The 20,939-nt window shown below is 43.7% G+C and overlaps 2 protein-coding genes across 2 annotated transcripts; both read right to left on the bottom strand.

Annotated features, from left to right (window-relative positions):
* Window positions 1-3,457: 3,457 nt before the first annotated feature.
* On the bottom strand, window positions 3,458-7,463 carry LOC119303901 (trafficking protein particle complex subunit 4-like). The gene is made up of 5 exons (XM_037581050.1): window positions 7,348-7,463; window positions 7,055-7,182; window positions 5,979-6,084; window positions 5,732-5,900; window positions 3,458-3,992 (listed from the first exon to the last, which is right to left on the bottom strand). The coding sequence occupies exons 3-5, from the start codon at window positions 6,042-6,044 to the stop codon at window positions 3,796-3,798; spliced, it is 432 nt and encodes a 143-aa protein (XP_037436947.1). The 5' UTR covers window positions 6,045-6,084; window positions 7,055-7,182; window positions 7,348-7,463; the 3' UTR covers window positions 3,458-3,795.
* A 1,318-nt stretch (window positions 7,464-8,781) lies between these two features.
* Window positions 8,782-12,826, bottom strand: LOC119300374. Its single transcript, XM_037577356.1, has 3 exons — window positions 12,467-12,826; window positions 9,811-10,499; window positions 8,782-9,302 (listed from the first exon to the last, which is right to left on the bottom strand). Exons 1-3 carry the CDS (start codon window positions 12,824-12,826, stop codon window positions 9,290-9,292), a joined length of 1,062 nt encoding a protein of 353 aa, XP_037433253.1. The 3' UTR covers window positions 8,782-9,289.
* Window positions 12,827-20,939: the final 8,113 nt, after the last annotated feature.

Here is a 20,939-nt window from a genome sequence, read left to right as displayed (position 1 = left end):
GGCTGCAGGTTGAAGCAATTCCTATTTGTTTAATGGGCTGTCTATTCTGAGTTTAGATTATGTGGGCTTCCGAAATTACCAAAAGAATAGAGCTGAGTGGGGGCAAGGTGTTGAGCTGAGTGGGGGCACGTAGCTACATGTACGAACCCCCTCAAAAAAAAAAAGCTACATGTACGAACAAGTATACGTGGCTGGAAAAATCAAGTGGGGGCAGCTGCCCCCACAGTCTTCAACGTGAGTCCGCCCCTGGCGCTGTGCTCACCGGCGTTGCAGGAGACACCGGTGCTGCCATGCAGCGCCCACTGGCGTTGCTAGCTGCGTGAGAAACGACGCCGCGGGATGGAATCGGTGCTACAGACCGTCGTCCGGCGTGATGTCGCGGGATGGCATCGGTGCTGCAGACCGGCGTCCGATGTGACGCGCTCGCGGTGCTGCAGACCAGCGTCTGGCGTGACGGGCTCGCGGTGCCGCAGAAGACGATGGTGCCATCAGGGCTGCAACGGAGCGCCGCGCGGGTCGTTGAAGCTCCGCCGGGGCTACAATGAAGCGCCGCTGGAGCTGCAACGAAGCGCGCCGGAGCTACAATGAAGCCCCATCGGTGCTGCAGTGGAGCTTCGTCGCGGGTCGTAGGCTGCAATGGAGCTTCGTCGGTGCTGCATTGGAGCATCGTTGCTGCTGCAATGGAGCTTCGCCGGCGCCGGCGGTGCCGCCTTGCAGCTTTGTCTCGCTGTCGAAAGTTGCATTGGAGCTTCGCCAGAGGGCACTGGAGCTTCGCCGGCGCCGTTGGTGCCACGTTGCAGCTTTGTCTTACCGTCGAAGGTTGCATTGAAGCTTCGCTGGAGGGTGTCGTTGGGGGTGCGCTCGATGTTTGCCATGGATAGCACCTGGAGGCTCTCAGTGCTGCGCCAGACCGGACGACCGCAGATGCTAGAACGGACGGCTGGCTAAACGGATGATTTCTTGATCCGTAGCAGTTTATTGTGGTTGGTTGCACCGTTTTGATTTTATTTGTGTTGGCTTGGGTTTACTTTTAATTATGCTATGATGGTGTTTTTTTCTCATTCATATATTTGTGTTGGACTGTTGTTGGGGACGATGTTTTTAAGCATGGAAGAGACAGTATTTGTTTAGAGGAGAGTTTTTTTTTTGCGGGGTTGTTTAGAGGAGAGTTACTTGCTTGGTGCATGGTTGTAGTGTTCTTATACGTTCCGCTTCGGTGTCAACCAGTGGTGGTTGTGTGAACATGTCGAAAACTCTTATTCCATCAAACTGCTGCTATAACTCACATGGGCCGGCCAATAAAAATATCACTTGCTCAGCTTAGCTCCATTCCTCGCTCGCTCGCTTATGTTTTTTCACGCTTGCTCAGAAAAAAATTGGCAATCACGTTTCTATTTTAAAAATTCATTAAATAAAAAGATGTTAATGAATTATAAAGGTCCTGGTATTTTTAAAAAGTGAAATAAAAAACTACTCATTTTTAGAAATATTTATAAAAATGCTCACGAATTTCAAAAAAAGGTCATATTTTAAAAATCGCAGACATAAAAACATTCATGAACTTTAAAATAGTATCCATGAATTTGAAACATATTTGTGAATTTTAGAAAATGTTCACACAACCACCACTATTTAATTTGTAAAAAAGAAATAATATGAAAAGAAAAGACATTAAAAATAGCAAATAAAAAATAAAAATAATAAAAACTAGAAGGCTTCTCAGCCGCGACACAAACCATTATAGACCGGGTCCATAACAACCCTTTTTTTTTGCGTGGAAGGGCCCATAACAATCCAACAGCTCCCGACGCACTAGAAGAGTAGAAGGCTTCTAATAATCTAGGGAGCTTAGTATCTTAGAAGATCCCGACGTTGTGTTTTTGGTTTTTGCAATCATGTGAATCAAAGAGGTGCAGTTATACATTGCGCTGTTTTGCACCCTTTTCTTAGAAGAGGAAAAGAAGCTCTACCGACCCTTTGGTCAAGGAGCCCACTGGGCCTCGTAGTCCGTCCAGCCCACTGAAGAGTTTGATCTGTGAAAGCTAGTTAACACGTCACCATCTACAACAACAACAACAAGAACAAGAAAGCCTTTAGACCCAAACAAGTTGGGGTAGACTAGAGGTGAAACCCATAAGATCTCGCGACCAATCATGGCTCTGGCACATGGATGGCAAGCTTCCACGCACCCATGTCCATAGCTAGTTCTTTGGTGATACTCCAATCCTTCGGGTCTCTCTTAACGGATCTAAACGAAAAAAAAATTACCTAAAGAAAACTAAAGGGAAAAAAAAAACACCTGAGAAGAAATTAACACGTCACTGTCACTAAACCCACATTACTCAAAAAATGCCCTAGATGAGAAGCATGTCATTATCCTAACTCAAGCATGCATGTATAATGCTCTAGACCAATGCAGCAACCCACATCTGCGGAAGCTTCAGTTTTAGGATGTACAAGTACAAGAGGCCCCCTAAATGACGACCAACATACTGCTATATGTCCAGGCTCATGTCCCTTCCCTCCTCTCCTTTGTGCCATGCATATAAAAGCAACAGCAAAAAAAATGTGTTTACTCGGTGACAGCTTAAGATGTTGGCCACCACCCTGCGTTGCTTAGTATACATGACCAGATGAAAGAAAAACAGTTTTATACCTCAAGAAACATTTAATAAATAAAAAACCATATTGTAAAACAAAGCAATAGCAATCCCAAGCAGTCTTAAGAGTGGCATTTGATTATCTTTTAATCCAATTTCCTTTTTTCCAGTCTGAGGAGGAAAGGGCACCTGGCCGCGGCTCCATTTCATTAAATGACACCAAACATTCCAGTTCACTACAAGAGCCCCGGCTGCCTTGACTAGACCAGCAGAATAACAAGTAGAAACAACAAAACTGAAAATAAAAACGCTGACCAACAGGTCAGTCGGGATAAAACATGAAAAGATGACTACAGTTGTTACTGACAGATACAAAGCTGCTGATGACCTGGTTTCCGTAAAATAGGAAGGATTCGGACGATAATCCCAAGCTCATCTGCACCCGCGCTAACGAAAAAAATCAAAACAAATACTAGAAAAAATCAAAAAAATTATGTGGTAGATAGTTTGATGCGTGAGGTTCGCTCCAATTTTCAAGTCATTTGGATATCTGAGTAGCTCTCGGCAAAAAAAAACAAATTCATGGTTCTGACCTGATTTGTCTTTTTTGCTGAGAGCTACTCAAATATTCAAATGATCTGAAAATTGAAGCAAACCTCACGCATAAATTATCTACTACACAAAAAAAATTGGAATTTTTTGAGTACCGAAACGCCGCACTCGGATTCGGAGAGATACACCCAAGCGCCCGTGCGCTGCTCCTGCCGCATCACTGGGGGAAAGAAGAAACAGAGCACAAACAATAAAGACCATAGAGTTTCACCACCAGAAATTAATTAGCCAACAGCTGGTTCCCATGGTCCAAAAAGACAGCCAGTATATAAAACATCTGATATTCATGGTATTACCGACCGTTATACAGGTTATTTACCCACATGGCCACCAATACATAATCTTGTTCAAATCACGGAGGCATGGAAATTCAAACTCAGCAATGTCAAAGTCTAGACACATCGTCTGTCTTGGAAATGCTGTAACCCAGCACTGTATAGCAGATTTACAGATATCAAAGTGCAAACCACATTCATGTTACCAGCCAGAATCACTTTCAAGAAGAACCATGTTCTATGTGACCAAATACAAAGATGGTAGAGAAACACACACGAAATTGTGCTCCGTATGTTCCTTTCATGTTTCACCGGCTCAGAAGTGCGACACGGTCCTTCTGGATGACATGAGCTAAGTTGAGGTCAAAGAGCTCACACCGGATTGGCATCTCCATCTCGTAGAATGGGTTCTTCAAAACAAACTCCGTGTACAGCTCATATATAGTTTTCAGCAGGATTTCCATATTTTGAGCGCCTGTTTCGCATACAACGAAAAATTTGGTCCCTGGAGCATGCCATGCAACCAGCCAGGTCAGTAACTAGACAGTGCCAAAGCATAAAATGACACGGTTAACGGGTAAAGAAATGAATCCACAATTTAAGAGCATAGTTTAGGTATGCTGATTTTAAACTAGAGCCATACCATTTACTAGCAACGCAAGCTGAGAACAGAAGAAAACTGAAGGGCGTCACAATTTTAGAACATCTACTTTCTCATGTTGATCATTTTTAATATAACACTTCCAAAAATCTTGAATCACTACGTAGATCAAATCCTAACCAAATAAACTTGACAAAATTAACAGGATAAGTTAGCTCTGGGTATAGACCCCACATTCACATTGGCATTCGAATAAATTGGTAACACAATCCAGCACTTCAATTTCTTTGGCAGTAAATATAAATTACCACACTTGTATACAAGTACTTCACTGGTTCATTTCTTAGTCCTACAGAACACAGTGCCATGTGCTGCGGTTGCTAAGGATACAAAGACCGGGAATAGGGCACTCGATCTCACCTATCTGCCAGCAAGGCCTAATCCTTATCGTGCAAGGGACGGTATAAGCTTATAATTATTTCTGGTTCAATTGCTTCATCAAGTGGGGTACATGCTGCCTCTTCAGCAGGGATGGTGCTTAGCCCCTAAGAAACTAATTCCCATCAAAAGGAAATTTATCTAAGCATATAAACTATCCTAATCTGAAGGGGAGCCTTGGCGCAGCGGTAAAGTTTGTGACCATGAGGTCACGGGTTAGAGTCCTGGAAACAGCCTCTTACAGAAATGTAGGGAAAGGCTGCATACTATAGACCCAAAGTAGCCGGACCCTTTCCCAGACCATGCGCAAGCGGGAGCTACACGTGCACTGGGCTGCCCTTTATATAAACTATACTAATCTGAGAACCTTCTGCCCGTTTGCGCTGCACCTTTGATGGGAACCCACGCCAATGGCAAACGGTCAAACCACAAAGTCCAGTGGGCAAAGTTACTAGCGTCATTATTATGATTGAAGCATCAAAATAGTACTCCCTCCGTCCCGAATTACTTGTCGCAGAAATGGATAAAAATGGATGTATCTAGTAAATATATTGACGTGTACCAACAACCAAGGAAGGAAGCTTTGTACTTATGTGTGGATCAAGTCCAAGAGCAGATGCAATTAGATTGATCTACTGAGTTCTGCTACTGCTTATAGTTTTGTGGGCAGATGCCTGCTCTAGCATGACATGAACAGAAATAAATTTGTAGTCATTGAAAGTCGGATGACATGAGTGTGTTAATAGTACATAACGGCTAATGCACATCATTCACCAAGGAAATGGCTGCTGCCTACAAATCCAAGGAACGACAAGTATTGTTTCTGCTAGATGGCAAATAAAAGAGCAACCTAAAGTAACTGAATTCAATGATGTCACTTAATTCAATATGCATGTATGGTGCTCAAGGCACAACTGTGGATAATGGAGAGGCCACATGTGTTGTTGTTAATAACTTGCATTTGCATGAGATTATATTCTGAACATTTAGAAAAAGTAATGGACAAATTTGTGTAAGTTTAAGGGACCAATTGTGAACCAGTAAGTGAAGAATAAAACCACAGCTTGTACTGCTTAACTTGAAAATATCCACTACTAAAACATCATTCACCACAACCCAAAAGGTACATAAACCCACTAGTATAAGCGTGTGGTGACGATTTATCATTATCAAGCATGTGGGTACAACTTAAGGGAAGTGAATACCTGTGAGGGATTGGAAGCAATGGAGATCGAAATTGTGGGCCTGTAAGAGGTCAATGCCAGTACAGCCAGTGGTAGGGGACAGCTGCTGTGAGATAGCATGCATCGAGTGCCAGAGACTCGCCAGACGCAAACTGTCGTTGGTGTCCATTCTCCCCGCTGAGCCATAGTCCTGGGGAGATGTGCACGTTGTTCAGACTATCTCTAGTTCTCTACAAAGTAGAAAAGGAAGAGAAGTGCAAGAAGATACCTTGTAGTATATAAGGCCGCCAGACTTGTTGATGATGAAAAGGCTGTAGATTGCGACTGTCCCCATAGCCACACAAGAAGGCTGAGCAGAATTAACAGCTAAACTCCTGTATCAGATGTAGATAGAAAGATATACATTAGATAATCAACGACAAATAAAATTTGGGTACATGTAGAAAAGATATACGCCATTTCGAAAAAGAAAAAAAATATACGACTAACCAAGGAACTGGACACCTAACTTGTTTGGAACTGAAATTGTCCATACAGATAGCTTTAACTTGGACACAATAACAATACAAAAGCTACAATTTAAGAAATGCTAATTCCACTGCCTTATGTACAATCTACCTATACCATTGCTGATATCCAGTGAAATAAATGCATAATCCGTTGTTCAAGTTGATGCCATATATTTAATTTGGTCGTGCACAATTAAGGAGTGGAACATCGATCTGATCCAAACTACTACGTATAAACTAACTAAGGCAGTGTTTGGTTGAGCTGTGGATTGTACAAAAACTGCTGTGGAAAAGCTGGAAGGTGTTTGGTTGAGACAAAGTGTGAAATTGTAGATTTGTCTGTGAATCGTCTGTAATGCCTCTGGGACCTGAGCGAATATGTTTATATATGCAATTGACCATAAAGCAGTGATCTGTACATTGGTCAATTTTACCAGGAAGATGTTAACAACATAACAATAACAGGAAGAAATAGATTATCTTACAAGCCTCCTAAGCTGTACGCTTCCACATTTCTAATGGCCATGTACGCTGTCACCAATGTCAATTATTTTCATACAAACACTTCCACAAACACCTTCCAAGCAAACTCCATTACACAGTATAATCTCACAATATGCAGGAGTAGATAGGAAGTAATCATCATATTTTCCTTACACAACATGCACTTGTAAACATATATATTCATACAAGAAGGTCATTGCCTGCAGTTTTATTTAGAGGACATACACTGCAATTAGGACAACATAGAGGCAGCGCGGCCTGCAGCGAGCCAGCAGATCCGGCCGATGCAGGGGGAGGAAGGAGGGAGGAGGGAGGAGGGAGGAGGGAGTACCTGGGCCGGCAGAGGAGCGCTGCTCCGGGAGGCGGCGGCGCGGGCTGGAGGTTCGCCGGAGGGCCGGCTGCAGTGGCGGCGGCGGAGAACCCTGGCTCCTTCGTTCGTGCGGGAGTGCGATCCCTCCTCTGTTCGCACCATACCCGAAAATCAAGTTAATAATGAAGGATTTAGGGGAGGGGGGAGATGGGAGGAGGATGAGGGGGAGAGGGGAGGGAGCAGCCCCTGCTCTCCCATGCGCGCCGGCGGACGAGAGAGAGGGGTGGGAACAAGGGGGCGACGAGGAGCTGTACCTTCGCGGCGGCGAGGAGGCACGATGTCGACGGCTCGGCGAGATCCAAAGGCGTCGGAGACGAGTGAGGAGAGCCGTTTCTTTTTTCTTTCTCTTTGAGCGAATAGCGGCGACTAAGCCGGTGTACAGGCCTCCTAAAGGGAAGCGACGCCCGAATGATTTTGTAATTGACGGCCCATTAACTCGCATTTAGTCGCGAATCAACCTGTGGTTAGGTGAACAATGATATTCTTAGCTCATCAGGGTTTAAATCCTGATGCTCGCATTTATTCTGGATTTTTTTCAAGATTTCCGGCGATACGCTTTTAGTGAAAGAAGACATTCCGGACGCCTACGGTGAGTGTGCGTATGTGCGTTTATATGAGCGTTTGTGTCTGTACTGTGTTAAAAAAACTCGCATTTAGTCAATTCTAGTCATGCTTAAAAAAACATAAGGTTCTGTCATCCACCTCTGTCATCCGTCGAACATTTCCCTGCGCTCTCGTTTTTTATCGACCTTTATGTTTTCTTTGACAAGATAATAAGTTCTTATCAAATAAGTGATTGTCAAATAAAATCCTAAAATTTATTTAGGTAGGTAAAACATGGGCACGATTTGATAAATAATTGTGTAGGCAATCTGGAATCATAGACTATCATACTACAAAATATTTACATCCGTTGCAACGCACATGCAATTATCTAGTTTGTTAAAAATCAAAATCAACCAAATAATGAAAACAAATTGCACATAGAAAATATAAATATAATGTCCATCTCATATTTAAAAAATGTTCATGCACATAAAACTTTCAAAAACATCCATTCTCAATTTTGAGAACAAGGTGTCACCCTGTTGGCTAAGCTCGCAAGGAGCAAGCTAGCCCACTCGCACTCGAGGCCTAGTGGCGCATGGTGCTTAGAGACTTCTATAAAAAAAACATGCCTCTAAAGGCGTCCTGAATGGTCTTGTTTTATTAATGTATTTGAAAAGAAATAAGAATGGTTGTTTCCATATGTTAGAAAATATACTCATGTGATTTTGAAATGGGTGTGCTTAGGTCTTAGTCGATTGAGACTTAACCAAGTCGAAGTCAAATGATATAACATGTAAGAAAGAAAAAGAAAAGAAAATTTTGCATGGATCTCAACGTAAAATTCTACGAATATAGCATCGATTGAGACTTGGTTAAGTCCCGTTTTGAAAAAGGTGTTCACATATTTTCTCACCTAGGAAATGAAAGCAAAACAAGCGGAAAAAAAGAGCGGAAAAATAAAACCAAGGAAAAGAAAAGGAACAAGGAAAAAATTGTTTAGGCTGCTAGTTATCTGACTGTTTCTGTTCATCAATCACCAGAGAGGAAATAAACACACCTCTATCACTAATCTGCAAGCCCGCAGTACTGAAGAATGCCCTAGATGAGAACCATATCATATCATGATCCAAAATCAAGCATGTATGCGACATTCCCCAAAAATCTGTAATTATAAGACCAACAGAACAACTTACATCTGCAGATTTAAGTTTGAGGATACACCAAAAGAATACCTAAATGCATTTCTGGACAGGCTCTATATGCCCACTCTCCATATATCACTTGCCTTCTCTCTTTTGGGCCATGCACATTACAGCAACAACAAATAAAAAATGAAACGAACTCATGAACACATGTTTACGTCAAATGTCGTGGTGGCGGTGAGACCTGCTTAGGGTGCCCGTCACCGGTAACTAAGGTAAGAATCTTGTACTTATACGACCGCTGGAGATCTGCGACTGCATGGGTCCGGATATCAGTCTTGACTCCACTGCAAACTCTTATCATGTAAACCCGCTTTCTCAAGTTTCCTAATTCTTCTTCTACTACAACAAAACTGTTAATTCCTCTTCCACTGCAACAAAACTGTTAATTCTTCTTCCACTGCAACGTAACTGTTGGCCCACTCGTCGAATTCCTCTGACTCTTCTACTTCTTGCACCTGTTAAAGGAGGTGATTCTAAGTTAACTAAATTACCACACTAGCAAAGAGCAATGGCAAATATTCGGTAGCTAAATGGGAATAGACAATAGAGTGGACATGGATTATTCCTTGACTTTCAAAGTAGACTAGTGCCTGATTTATTTCCATAACAAATTCTCCAACAACAAAGAAATGCATAGGTAATTAATGTGTACATGCTGACAGGATTGTGCAAAAAAATGCAGGTTATTATTTCATAAGACAGTAATGGAATAGTAATTTAGCACTACCGAGACCCCTTTGACTTCTTTGTATTTGCTCAAGCATTGTGACAAATTGTAACATCTGAGAGAGTAATGACAAGCATATGTTGCAGAGAGTAAAATGATTTTCACCACAGGCACCCCTTTGACTTCTTACTAATTGCTCAAGCATTGTGCGAAATGATAACATCTGAGATAGTAATGACAGGCATATGTTGCAGAAAGTAAAAAAGATCTTCAAAAGCATCATATAATGTTAATACCTTGTGGAAGAAGATCCATAGCTTTTTTTACTTTTCTTTCGAGGATGACGTTCATTCTCGCCATCCTCTTGATCACTCTTTTCATCACTCGTATCGACAGCTTCGTCCTTTTTATGCTCTGCCCTGGTCAAGCTTGCCAATCTCCTGGGAAGAAAAACATTGTAGTAATACTTCGCCAAATCCTTTGTTTCCTTCTGTCCGAGCTCCTTCAAGGCAATCTCCATGAATTTCTGATGTTTATTCTGAGGAATCAACTTGTCAACTTTTTCAAGTTTCCTTTTGAAAACTGTGGTCCATTGCTCTCCAACTTGCTCACCCATTGCGTCTAGCCCACAGTTTTTGAAAGCTTCCTCACCCAACTGATCCTTGATCCAGCTCCTTGCCTTCTTTACGTGAAATCGTACACAGTCCTCAGATCCAGGACAAGAACACTTACACTTGTCTACCAATCTTTTCCTCTTCTTCTCTGACTTGTCAGTTGCTGAGATATCCATGTTTAGTGGATAGACAACTGTGCCCAGTTTTGGTAAGGTTGCAGCTTTGTAATCATCAGTATATTCCACAGATGGAGCATTTTTCCACTCAGGGACAGAAGCTTGATGCTCGACAGGGTCTGTTCTAACATGTTTCAGCGGATAATTAGATAAGTAGCTGATCTTACAATTTAGCCTCTCCGGACTCCTGCTTTCCTGGCAACATGGAGAAGTGAATTAGACAGACTCGAGCAACAGTGATCAGATCAAAGAAAATTGGTTTTATAACTCAAGAAACATTTAATAAATAGAAAAGCATATTGCAAAACAAGCGATAGCAGTGCCAGAGTAATTTCATGCGGCAAATTTTGTTGGAATTATTCTTAACTTATTAGAAGGGTGGCCTAGTGCCAAGTCAGCAGGACTAGGATATTTAGCACGCAAGTGCGCTGCACAATCTGCATCTCTCGGCATAAAGACATGATTTAGCATGATTAAACCATAATAATCAAATCTTGGATAACCCTAGGACGACAAGTCCCATCTATTTTTCAAGCATGTTAAGTGTACAACCATAAATAAGCTCTTAGGACTAACACCTGAAAGGAGCATATGATATGACTTATTAATCCTTAAATGCAGCAACATCCATTGGCAGGGCTACACTACATGATCTTTCAACTGGATTGCTAATGTCAGAATTAATGAATGTGCATATTTCTCACCTGCCAAATCTGAACTACCATGGGCATTCAAGAACCACGATCTAGTCTGATGTGAACAGAACATTTGATTGAGATAGAAATCAAGTTTAGAAGGCCACAACATATTTTGATCAAAATGAGTTGGTGTCATGGGTAGTACATGCGCACCAAACAGACAACTGAGACATGTCCCCCGGGTAAAAGTTGCTTAGCACCGTTTATCTAAAATGCATTGATAGTTAAAAGATAACAGGCCACAAAAGCGAATCACCCCTATATATAGCTGGCCTCCGAGAGCAGCTAGATCCAAAAATTCAAACCTGCATTTCTCACAGAATCAAAAGCATATGCCCGTGTGGAATCAGCTCGGATGACCCAACGGATTCCACTGACATCATTCCATCTTTTACACAGATGTGTCATGTGTTACCACTCCTGCCAGTTTTTTCGCTTAAGCACCAAATAATATACAGTCGCCCATATTCACGCGTCAAAAATCTACAGACAGCTGGCCCAACTCCCGCGTAAAAACACAGCATAAGAATATGATGACGCCACCCTGTCAAAAGCACGCACCCCGACTAAGATAATCTGAAACAAAAGTATGGCATAAACACGGCCTGGTAAATTTATCGAGCGAACCAAACATCGATCCCGGTACATATCCTATGGCAACGCACAGGTTTGTAGGTACCAACCAATTCAGCATATCTACTATGATAGTTTGATATACATATGTGTTTTTTGTACACAATAAAATCTGGAATTTAGACACAAAATAAATAGCATAGAAAATATAGCAAATGTTGAAGCAATTTTTTAAAAAATGCAGCAGAGATTAAAAGGGGTGACATCAATTCAACATTTTATCTCATCAAAGCACACTAGTTACCAGTCTAGCACAAATCTGAGCTAATAACTAGTATTAATAGAATAGAATAAGATTCCATCTTGAAAGTAGTATAACTCCATGTCCAGCTTAGTCATAAAGGCATCATGAACTTCGCCCCTAAGTGGCATCAGAGTATCAGACAGACCAAGCTCTGGGGAAACTGGCAATAAATGAATGAAGAGACACGCCAATTCCTACCTAATTCTTGGACCATGGCGACTAATAACGGGGTGCCGTAACTAGTACAGAGAATCCTAACACGCAAGAAATGAGTGACCATCGCATCGCGCAGGCAAATCCTAGCGGCCGTAAATTCGCACAGGCAAACACAGAGCAGGTAATCCGGCGATTAGAGCAAGAGCAAACGCGTGCAATCGTTGGCGCAAGACCCACTCTAATCACCACAAGCAGCGACAGATCAAAGATCACCGAGCGCCAAGGCGGAATCATCGGCGGCGAGCCCCGAGTAAGGCCCCGCTCCAATCACACCCCGGTGCACCAAGGACATGGACGCCGCGAACCAAAAAACCCCATTCCGCACGCTCCAACAGGACGAATTCGCGCCGCCGCTTGGCGAGAGGCCTCACCTGCGGGTACGGGTAGTCGTCGTCGTCGTCGTCGTTCGGGACGCGGGCGCAGCGCGCGCCGCGCACCGTGAGGAGCACCTCCCGCATCCGCCCCACGTTGCCGAGGCCGCGCCCGTGGCCCCGCCCCGCCTTGGCCGCCCACACCGCCCCCGCGGCCACGCGCCGCGCCGTCCGCACCGCGCCGACCGCGGCCTCCCGCGCCGCGACCGAGGCCCGGGTCTCGCGGCTCGGCAGCGAGGGCGGCGCCCCGTCGTCGTTGTCGCCGCGCCTGCGCTTCCTCGACGCCGACGGCGGGGTCCGCGGCGGGGGAGAGATGCCGCCGCCGACGGAGCCGGTGTACGGGAGGTCGGATCCGGCCATCGGGGGGCGCGGCGCTCCGCCGGCGAGGTGTTTGCGGGAATGCCCCCGCGGCGTGGGCTGGGGTTTTTGGCGCCTGGGGTTGGGTTGGTTCTGCAGCCGCTCTGCTCTCAAGGGTTTGTTCGGTTGGGGCACGTGAGAAAGGCAACCCCCTCTCTTTCTTTCAAGATGGGAAACTTGGCATGTGACTTTAGAGTTTAGAATGCATGCTTGCCAAAAATTAGATCTAAAGAGTAAAGTAACCACGATGGCATTCCTTCAAAAAAATATCTAAAGGGTAAAGTAGCCTTTAATCACTGTTTGACCCAAAAAAATTTGTTTATGGTTTGAGTATGGTAAATGATTCCAGACGACTGACCGGCCGAGTTTTGCGCTGGTCGCCTCGTCACGCGACAGAAATAAACCAATCCAAAGGTGACACGTGCTCTTGCGGGTACAACCTTATCTCTTTCCTTTCTCTCCTCCGTTTTTCATCTCTCGCACAGTGCGTCTTTTTTCCATCTTACACGGGAGAGCTCCTCCACCGCAGCGGCTCGTGTCCAACTTTCTCCCTATTGTGGCCAGCGGAGCCATTGGTAAGCGGCCGAGCCAAAGTTGTGCTAGGCAATCGAAATTTGGTTCGTTTGTGCCCGCCAGATCAGATAGCTGTTAGGTGGCCGGCCCAAATTTGTGTCGGCGGACCGACGCCTTGCCTCGCCATTTGAGTATTTATATGTGTTTTTTATTTTAGCAGCTAAATGCTCGTGTGTTACTACTCTTTACTCCCTTCGTCCGAGTTTATTATATCCCCTTGTATTTTCAATCAAAATTTAGCCATCTATATTGAAGGAAATATGCCCTATAGGCAATAATAAAGTTGTTATTTATATTTTCTTATATCATGATAAATCTTTATTATCATGGTAGAATTGTATTAACCGGAAACTTAGTACATGTGTGAATACATAGACAAACAGAGTGTCACTAGTATGCCTCTACTTGACTAGCTTGTTAATCAAAGATGGTTAAGTTTTCTAACCATGGACAAGAGTTGTCATTTGATGAACGGGATCACATCATTAGAGAATAATGTGATTGACTTGACCCATCCGTTAGCTTAACACTATGATCGTTTAGTTTATTGCTATTGCTTTCTTCATAACTTATACATGTTCCTATGACTATGAGATTATGCAACCCCCGAATACTGGAGGAACACTTAGTGTGCTATCAAATGTCACAACGTAACTGGGTGATTATAAAGATGCTCTACATATGTCTCCGATGGTGTTTGTTGAGTTGGCATAAACCGAGATTAGGATTTGTCACTCCGATTGTCGGAGAGATATCTCTAAGCCCTCTCGGTAATGCACATCACTATAAGCCTTGCAAGCAATGTGACTAATGAGTTAGTTACGGGATGATGCATTACAGAACGAGTAAAGAGGCTTGCCGGTAACGATATTGAACTAGGTATGATAATACCGACAATCGAATCTCAGGCAAGTAACATACCGATGACAAAGGGAACAATGTATGTTGTTATGTGGTTTGACCGATAAAGATCTTCGTAGAATATGTAGGAACCAATATGGCATCCAGGTTCCGCTATTGGTTATTGATCGGAAGTGAGTCTCGGTCATGTCTACATAGTTCTCGAACCCGTAGGGTCCGCACGCTTAACGTTCGTTGACGATCAGTATTATGAGTTTATGTGTTTTGATGTACTGAAGGTAGTTCGGAGTCCCGGATGTGATCACGGACATGACGAGGAGTCTCGAAATGGTCGATACATGAATATTGGTATATTGGATGGCTATGTTTGGACACCGGAATGGTTTCGGATAAGTTCGGGCATTTACCGGAGTACCAGGGGGTTACCGGAACCCCCAGTGAGTCATTGGGCCTTAATGGGCCATAATGGGAGAGAGGAGGAGGCAGCCAAGTGGGGGCCGCCCTCCCCCCAAGCCCAATCCAAATTGGGGAGGGGGCCGGCCCCCCTTTCCTTTTCTCCTTCTCCCTCTTCCTTCTTCTCCTGCTCCAACTAGGGAAGGGGGGAAACCTACTCCTACTAGGAGTAGGAATCCCCCTTGGGGCGCGCCATAGAGAGGGTCGGCCCTCCCCTCCTCCACTCCTTTATATATGGGGAGGGGGCACCCCATAGACACACAAGTTGACAGTTGTCTTAGCCGTGTGTGGTGCCCCCCTCCACAGATTTCCACCTCGGTCATATCGTTGTAGAGCTTAGGCGAAGCCCTGCGTCGGTAACTTCGTCATCACCGTCACCACGCCGTCGTGCTGACGAAACTCTCCATCGGCCTTATGGATCAAGAGTACGAGGGACGTCACCGAGATGAACATGTGCAGATCGTGGAGGAGCCGTGCGTCCGGTACTTGGATCAGTTGGATCGTGAAGACATTCAACTACACCAATTGCGTTACTAAACACTTGCGCTCTCGGTCTACGAGGGTACGTGGTCACACTCTCCCCGCTCGTTGCTATGCATCACCTAGATGGATCTTGCTTGTGCGTAGGATTTTTTTTGAAATTACTGTGTTCCCCAACAGTGGCATCAGAGCCATGTCTATGCGTAGATGTTATATGCATGAGTAAAACACAAAGAGTTGTGGGCGATAATAGTCATACTGCTTACCAGCATGTCATACTTTGATTCAGCGATATTGTTGGATGAAGCGGCTCAGACTGGTTCTACCAATGTGCTTCGCACACAGGTGGATAGTGGGTGTATGTTTCTCCAACTTTAGTTGAATCAAGTGTGACTACGCCCGGTCCTTGTTGAAGGTTAAAACAACAAACTTGACGAAAAAATGTTGTAGTTTTGATGCGTAGGTAAGAACGGTTCTTGCTAAGCCCGTAGCAGCCACGTAAAACTTGCAATAACAAAGTAGAGGACGTCTAACTTGTTTTTGCAGGGCATGTTGTGATGTGATATGGTCAAGACGTGATTATATAAATTGTTGCATGAGATGATCATGTTTTGTAACCCGGTTATCGGCAACTGGCAGGAGCCATATGGTTGTCACTTTATTGTATGAAATGCAATAGCCATGTAATTGCTTTACTTTATCACTAAGCGATACCGATAGCCGTAGTAGCAATAGTTGGCGAGACGACAACGATGCTTCGATGGAGATCAAGGTGTCAAGCCGGTGACGATGGTGATCATGACAGTGCTTTGGAGATGGAGATCAAAGGCACAAGATGATGATGGCCATATCATATCACTTATGTTGATTGCATGTGATATTTATCCTTTATGCATTTTATTTTGCTTAGTACGGCGGTAGCATTATAAGATGATCTCTCACTAAATTTCAAGGTACAAGTGTTCTCCCTGAGTATGCACCGTTGCTACAGTTCGTCATGCCGAGACATCACGTGATGATCGGGTGTGATAAGCTCTACATTCACATACAACGGGTGCAAGCCAGTTTTGCACATGCAGAATACTCGGGTTAAACTTGACGAGCCTAGCATATGCAGATATGGCCTCGGAACACTGAGACCGAAAGGTCGAGTGTGAATCATATAATAGATATGATCAACATAGTGATGTTCACCATTGAAAACTACTCCATCTCACGTGATGATCGGACATGGTTTAGTTGGTACGGATCACGTGATCACTTATATGATTAAAGGGATGTCTATCTAAGTGGGAGTTCTTAAGTAATATGATTAATTGAACTTTAATTTATCATGAACTTAGTACCTGATAGTATTTTGCATGTCTATGTTGTTGTAGATAAATGGCTCGTGTTGTTATTCCGTTGAATTTTAACGCGTTCCTAGAGAAAGCTAAGTTGAAAGATGATGGTAGCAATTACACGGACTGGGTCCGTAACTTGAGGATTATCCTCATTGCTGCACAGAAGAATTATGTCCTGAAAGCACCGCTAGGTGCCAAACCCGCTGCAGGAGCAACACCAGATGTTGTGAACACCTGGCAGAGCAAAGCTGATGACTACTCGATAGTTTAGTGTGCCATGCTTTACGACTTAGAACCGGGACTTCAATGATGTTTTGAACGTCATGGAGCATATGAGATGTTCCAGGAGTTGAAGTTAATATTTCAAGCAAATGCCCGGATTGAGAGATATGAAGTCTCCAATAAGTTCTACAGCTGCAAAATGGAGGAGAATAGTTATCTCAGTGAACATATACTCAGAATGCCTGGGTACCACAATCACTTGACTCAGCTGGGAGTTAATCTTCCAGTTGATAGTGTCATTGACAGAGTTCTTCAATCACTGCCACCAAGCTACAAAAGCATCGTGATTAACTATAACATGCAAGGATTGGATAAGACGATTCCCGAGTTCTTCGCAATGCTAAAAGCTGCGGAGGTAGAAATCAAGAAGGAGCATCAAGTGTTGATGGTCAACAAGACGGCTAGTTTCAAGAAAAATGGTAAAGGGAAGAAGGGGAACTTCAAGAAGAACAGCAAGCAAGTTGCTGCTCAAGTGAAGAAGCCCAAGTCTGGACCTAAGCCTGAGACTGAGTGCTTCTACTGCAAAGGGACTGGTCACTAGAAGTGGAACGCCCCAAGTATTTGGCGGAAAAGAAGGATGGAAAAGTGAAAGGTATATTTGATATACATGTTATTGATGTGTACCTTACTAATTCTCGCAGTAGCGCCTGGGTATTTGATACTGGTTCTGTTGCTAATATTTGCAACTCAAAACAGGGCTATGGATTAAGCGAAGATTGGCTAAGGACGAGGTGACGATGCGCGTGTTGGGGAACGCAGTAATTTCAAAAAAAATCCTACGCACACGCAAGATCATGGTGATGCATAGCAACGAGAGGGGAGAGTTTCATCCAGGTACCCTCATAGACCGTAAGCGGAAGCATTATGAGAACGCGGTTAATGTAGTCATACGTCTTCATGACCCGATCGATCCAAGTACCGAACGTACGGCACCTCCGTGTTCAGCACACATTCAGCTCGGTGACGTCCCACGAACTCCGATCCAGCAGAGCTTCGAGGGAGAGTTTCGTCAGCACGACGGCGTGATGATGGTGATGATGATGCTACCGACGCAGGGCTTCGCCTAAGCACCGCTACGATATGACCGAGGTATATTATTGTGGAGGGGCACCGCACACGGCTAAAAGATCAACTGATCAACTTGTGTGTCTTGGGGTGCCCCCTGCCCCCGTATATAAAGGAGCAAGGGGGAGGCCGGCCGGCCCTAGCAGGGCACGCCAGGAGGAGTCCTACTCCCACAGGGAGTAGGATTCCCCCCTTTCCTAGTTGGACTAGGAGAGAAGGAAGGGGGGAGAGGGAGGAAGGAAAGGGGGGCGCCGCCCCCTCCAAGTCCAATTTGGACCAGAGAGAGAGGGGGCGCGCGGCCTGCCCTACTCTCCCCTCTCTCTCTCCACTAAGGCCCAATAAGGCCCATACCTTTACCGGGGGGTTCCAGTAACCTCCCGGTACTCCAGTAAAATCCCGATTTCACCCGGAACTATTCAGATGTCCAAATATAGGCTTCCAATATATCGATCTTTATGTCTCGACCATTTCGAGACTCCTCGTCATGTCCGTGATCATATCCGGGACTCCGAACTACCTTCGGTACATCAAAACACATAAACTCATATTACCGATCGTCACTGAACTTTAAGCGTGCGGACCCTACGGGTTCGAGAACTATGTAGACATGACCGAGACTCGTCTCCGGTGAATAACCAATAGCGGAACCTGGATGCTCATATTGGCTCCTACATATTCTATGAAGATCTTTATCGGTCAAACCGCATAATGGTATACGTTGTTCCCTTTGTCATCGGTATGTTACTTGCCCGAGATTCGATCGTCGGTATCTCATACCTATTTCAATCTCGTTACCGGCAAGTCTCTTTACTTGTTCCGTAATGCATCATCCCGCAACTAACTCATTAATCACAATGCTTGCAAGGCTTATAGTGATGTGCATTACCGAGAGGGCCCAGAGACACCTCTCCGACAATTGGAGTGACAAATCCTAATCTCGATCTATGCCAACTCAACAAGTACCATTGGAGACACCTGTAGAGCACCTTTATAATCACCCAGTTACGTTGTGACGTTTGGTAGCACACAAAGTGTTCCTCCGGTACTCGAGAGTTGCATAATCTCATAGTCATTGGAACATGTATAAGTCATGAAGAAAGCAATAGCAACAAACTAAACGATCATCATGCTAAGCTAATGGTTGGGTCAAGTCAATCACATCATTCTCTAATGATGTGATCTCATTAATCAAATGACAACTCATGTATATGGTTGGGAAACATAACCATCATTGATTCAACGAGCTAGTCAAGTAGAGGCATACTAGTGACATTCTGTTTGTCTAAGTATTCACACATGTACTAAGTTTCCGGTTAATACAATTCTAGCATGAATAATAAACATTTATCATGATATAAGGAAATATAAATAACAACTTTATTATTGCCTCTAGGGCATATTTCCTTCAGTCTCCCACTTGCACTAGAGTCAATAATCTAGTTCACATCGTCATGTGATTTAACACCAATAGTTCATATCTTTATGTGATTAGTTCACATCTCCATGTGACTAACAGCCAAAGGGTTTACTAGAGTCAATAATCTAGTTTACATCACTATGTGATTAACACCCAAAGAGTGATCATGTTTTGCTTGTGAGAGAAATTTAGTCAACGGGTCTGCCACATTCAGAGCCATATGTATTTTGCAAATTTTCTATGTCTGCAATGCTTTGCATGAAGCTACTCTAGCTAATTGCTCCCACTTTTAATATGTATATATATCGAGACTTAGAGTCATCCAGATCGGTGTCAAAGCTTGCATCGACGTAACTCTTTACGATGAACTCTTTGTCACCTCCATAACCGAGAAACATTTCCTTATTCCACTAAGGGTATTTTTGACCGTTGTCAAGTGATCCACTCCTGGATCACTATTGTACCCTCTTGTCAATCTTATGGTGAGGTACACAGTAGGTATGGTACACAGCATAGCATATTTTATAGAACCTATGACTGAGGCATAGGGAATGACTTTTCATTCTCTTTCTATTTTTTGGCGTGGTCGGGTTTTGAGTCTTTACTCAACTTCACACCTTGCAACACAGGCAAGAACTCCTTCTTTGACCGTTCCATTTTGAACTACTTCAAAATCTTGTCAAGGTATGTACTCATTGAAAATATATCAAGCGTCTTGATCTATCTCTATAGATCTTGATGCTCAATATGTAAGTAGCTTCACCGAGGTCTTTCTTTGAAAAAACTCCTTTTAAACATTCCTTTATGTTTTCCATAAAATTCTACATTATTCCCGATCAACAATATGTCATTCACATATACTTATCAGAAATGTTCTAGTGCTCCCACTCACTTTCTTGTAAATACAGGCTTCATGTCAAGTCTGTATAAAACCATATGCTTTTATCACTTTATCAAAGCATATATTCCAACTCCGAGATGCTTGCACCAGTCCATAGATGGATCGCTAGAGCTTGCTCACTTTGTTAGCACCTTTAGGATCGACAAAACCTTCTGGTTGCATCATATACAACTCTTCTTTAAGAAATCCATTAAGGAATGCAGTTTTGACATCCATTTTCTAGATTTCATAAAATACGGCAACTGCTAACATGATTCGGACAGACTTTTAAGCATCGAGACGAGTGATAAAATCTCATTGTAGTCAACACCTTGAACTTGTCGAAAACATTTTTGTGACAATTCGAGCTTTGTAGATAGTAACACTACTATCAACGTCTGTCTTCCTCTTGAAGATCCATTTATTCTCAATGACTCATCGATCATCGGGCATGTCAATCAAAGTCCATACTTTGTTCTCATACATGGATCCCATCTCAAATTTCATGGCCTCAAGCCATTTTTGCGGAATCTGGGCTCATCATCGCTTCCTCATAGTTCGTAGGTTCGTCATGGTCTAGTAACATGACTTCCAGAACAGGATTACGTACCACTCTGGTGCAGACCGTACTCTAGTTGGCCTACAAAGTTTGGTAGTAACTTGATCTGAAGTTTCATGATCATCATCATTAGCTTCCTCACTAATTGGTGTAGGAATCACTGGAACCGATTTCTGTGATGAACTACTTTCCAATTCGGGAGA

The sequence above is a fragment of the Triticum dicoccoides genome, chromosome 5A, assembly GCF_002162155.2.
Source record: "Triticum dicoccoides isolate Atlit2015 ecotype Zavitan chromosome 5A, WEW_v2.0, whole genome shotgun sequence".
In the NCBI taxonomy this organism is placed as follows: Eukaryota; Viridiplantae; Streptophyta; class Magnoliopsida; order Poales; family Poaceae; genus Triticum; species Triticum dicoccoides.
This window is presented reverse-complemented; position numbering and strand designations above follow the sequence as displayed.

Excerpts from the sequence above, each read along its gene's own strand:
- LOC119303901 (XM_037581050.1), bottom strand. The coding sequence starts at position 6,044 with ATGGGGACAGTCGCAATCTACAGCCTTTTCATCATCAACAAGTCTGGC. Across the intron at positions 5,901-5,978 it reads GCGGCCTTATATACTACAAG|GACTATGGCTCAGCGGGGAG; the intron begins GTATCTTCTTGC and ends ACATCTCCCCAG. Across the intron at positions 3,993-5,731 it reads TTGCTTCCAATCCCTCACAG|GGACCAAATTTTTCGTTGTA; the intron begins GTATTCACTTCC and ends GGCATGCTCCAG.
- LOC119300374 (XM_037577356.1), bottom strand. The coding sequence starts at position 12,826 with ATGGCCGGATCCGACCTCCCGTACACCGGCTCCGTCGGCGGCGGCATC. Across the intron at positions 10,500-12,466 it reads ACGACTACCCGTACCCGCAG|GAAAGCAGGAGTCCGGAGAG; the intron begins GTGAGGCCTCTC and ends CCATGTTGCCAG.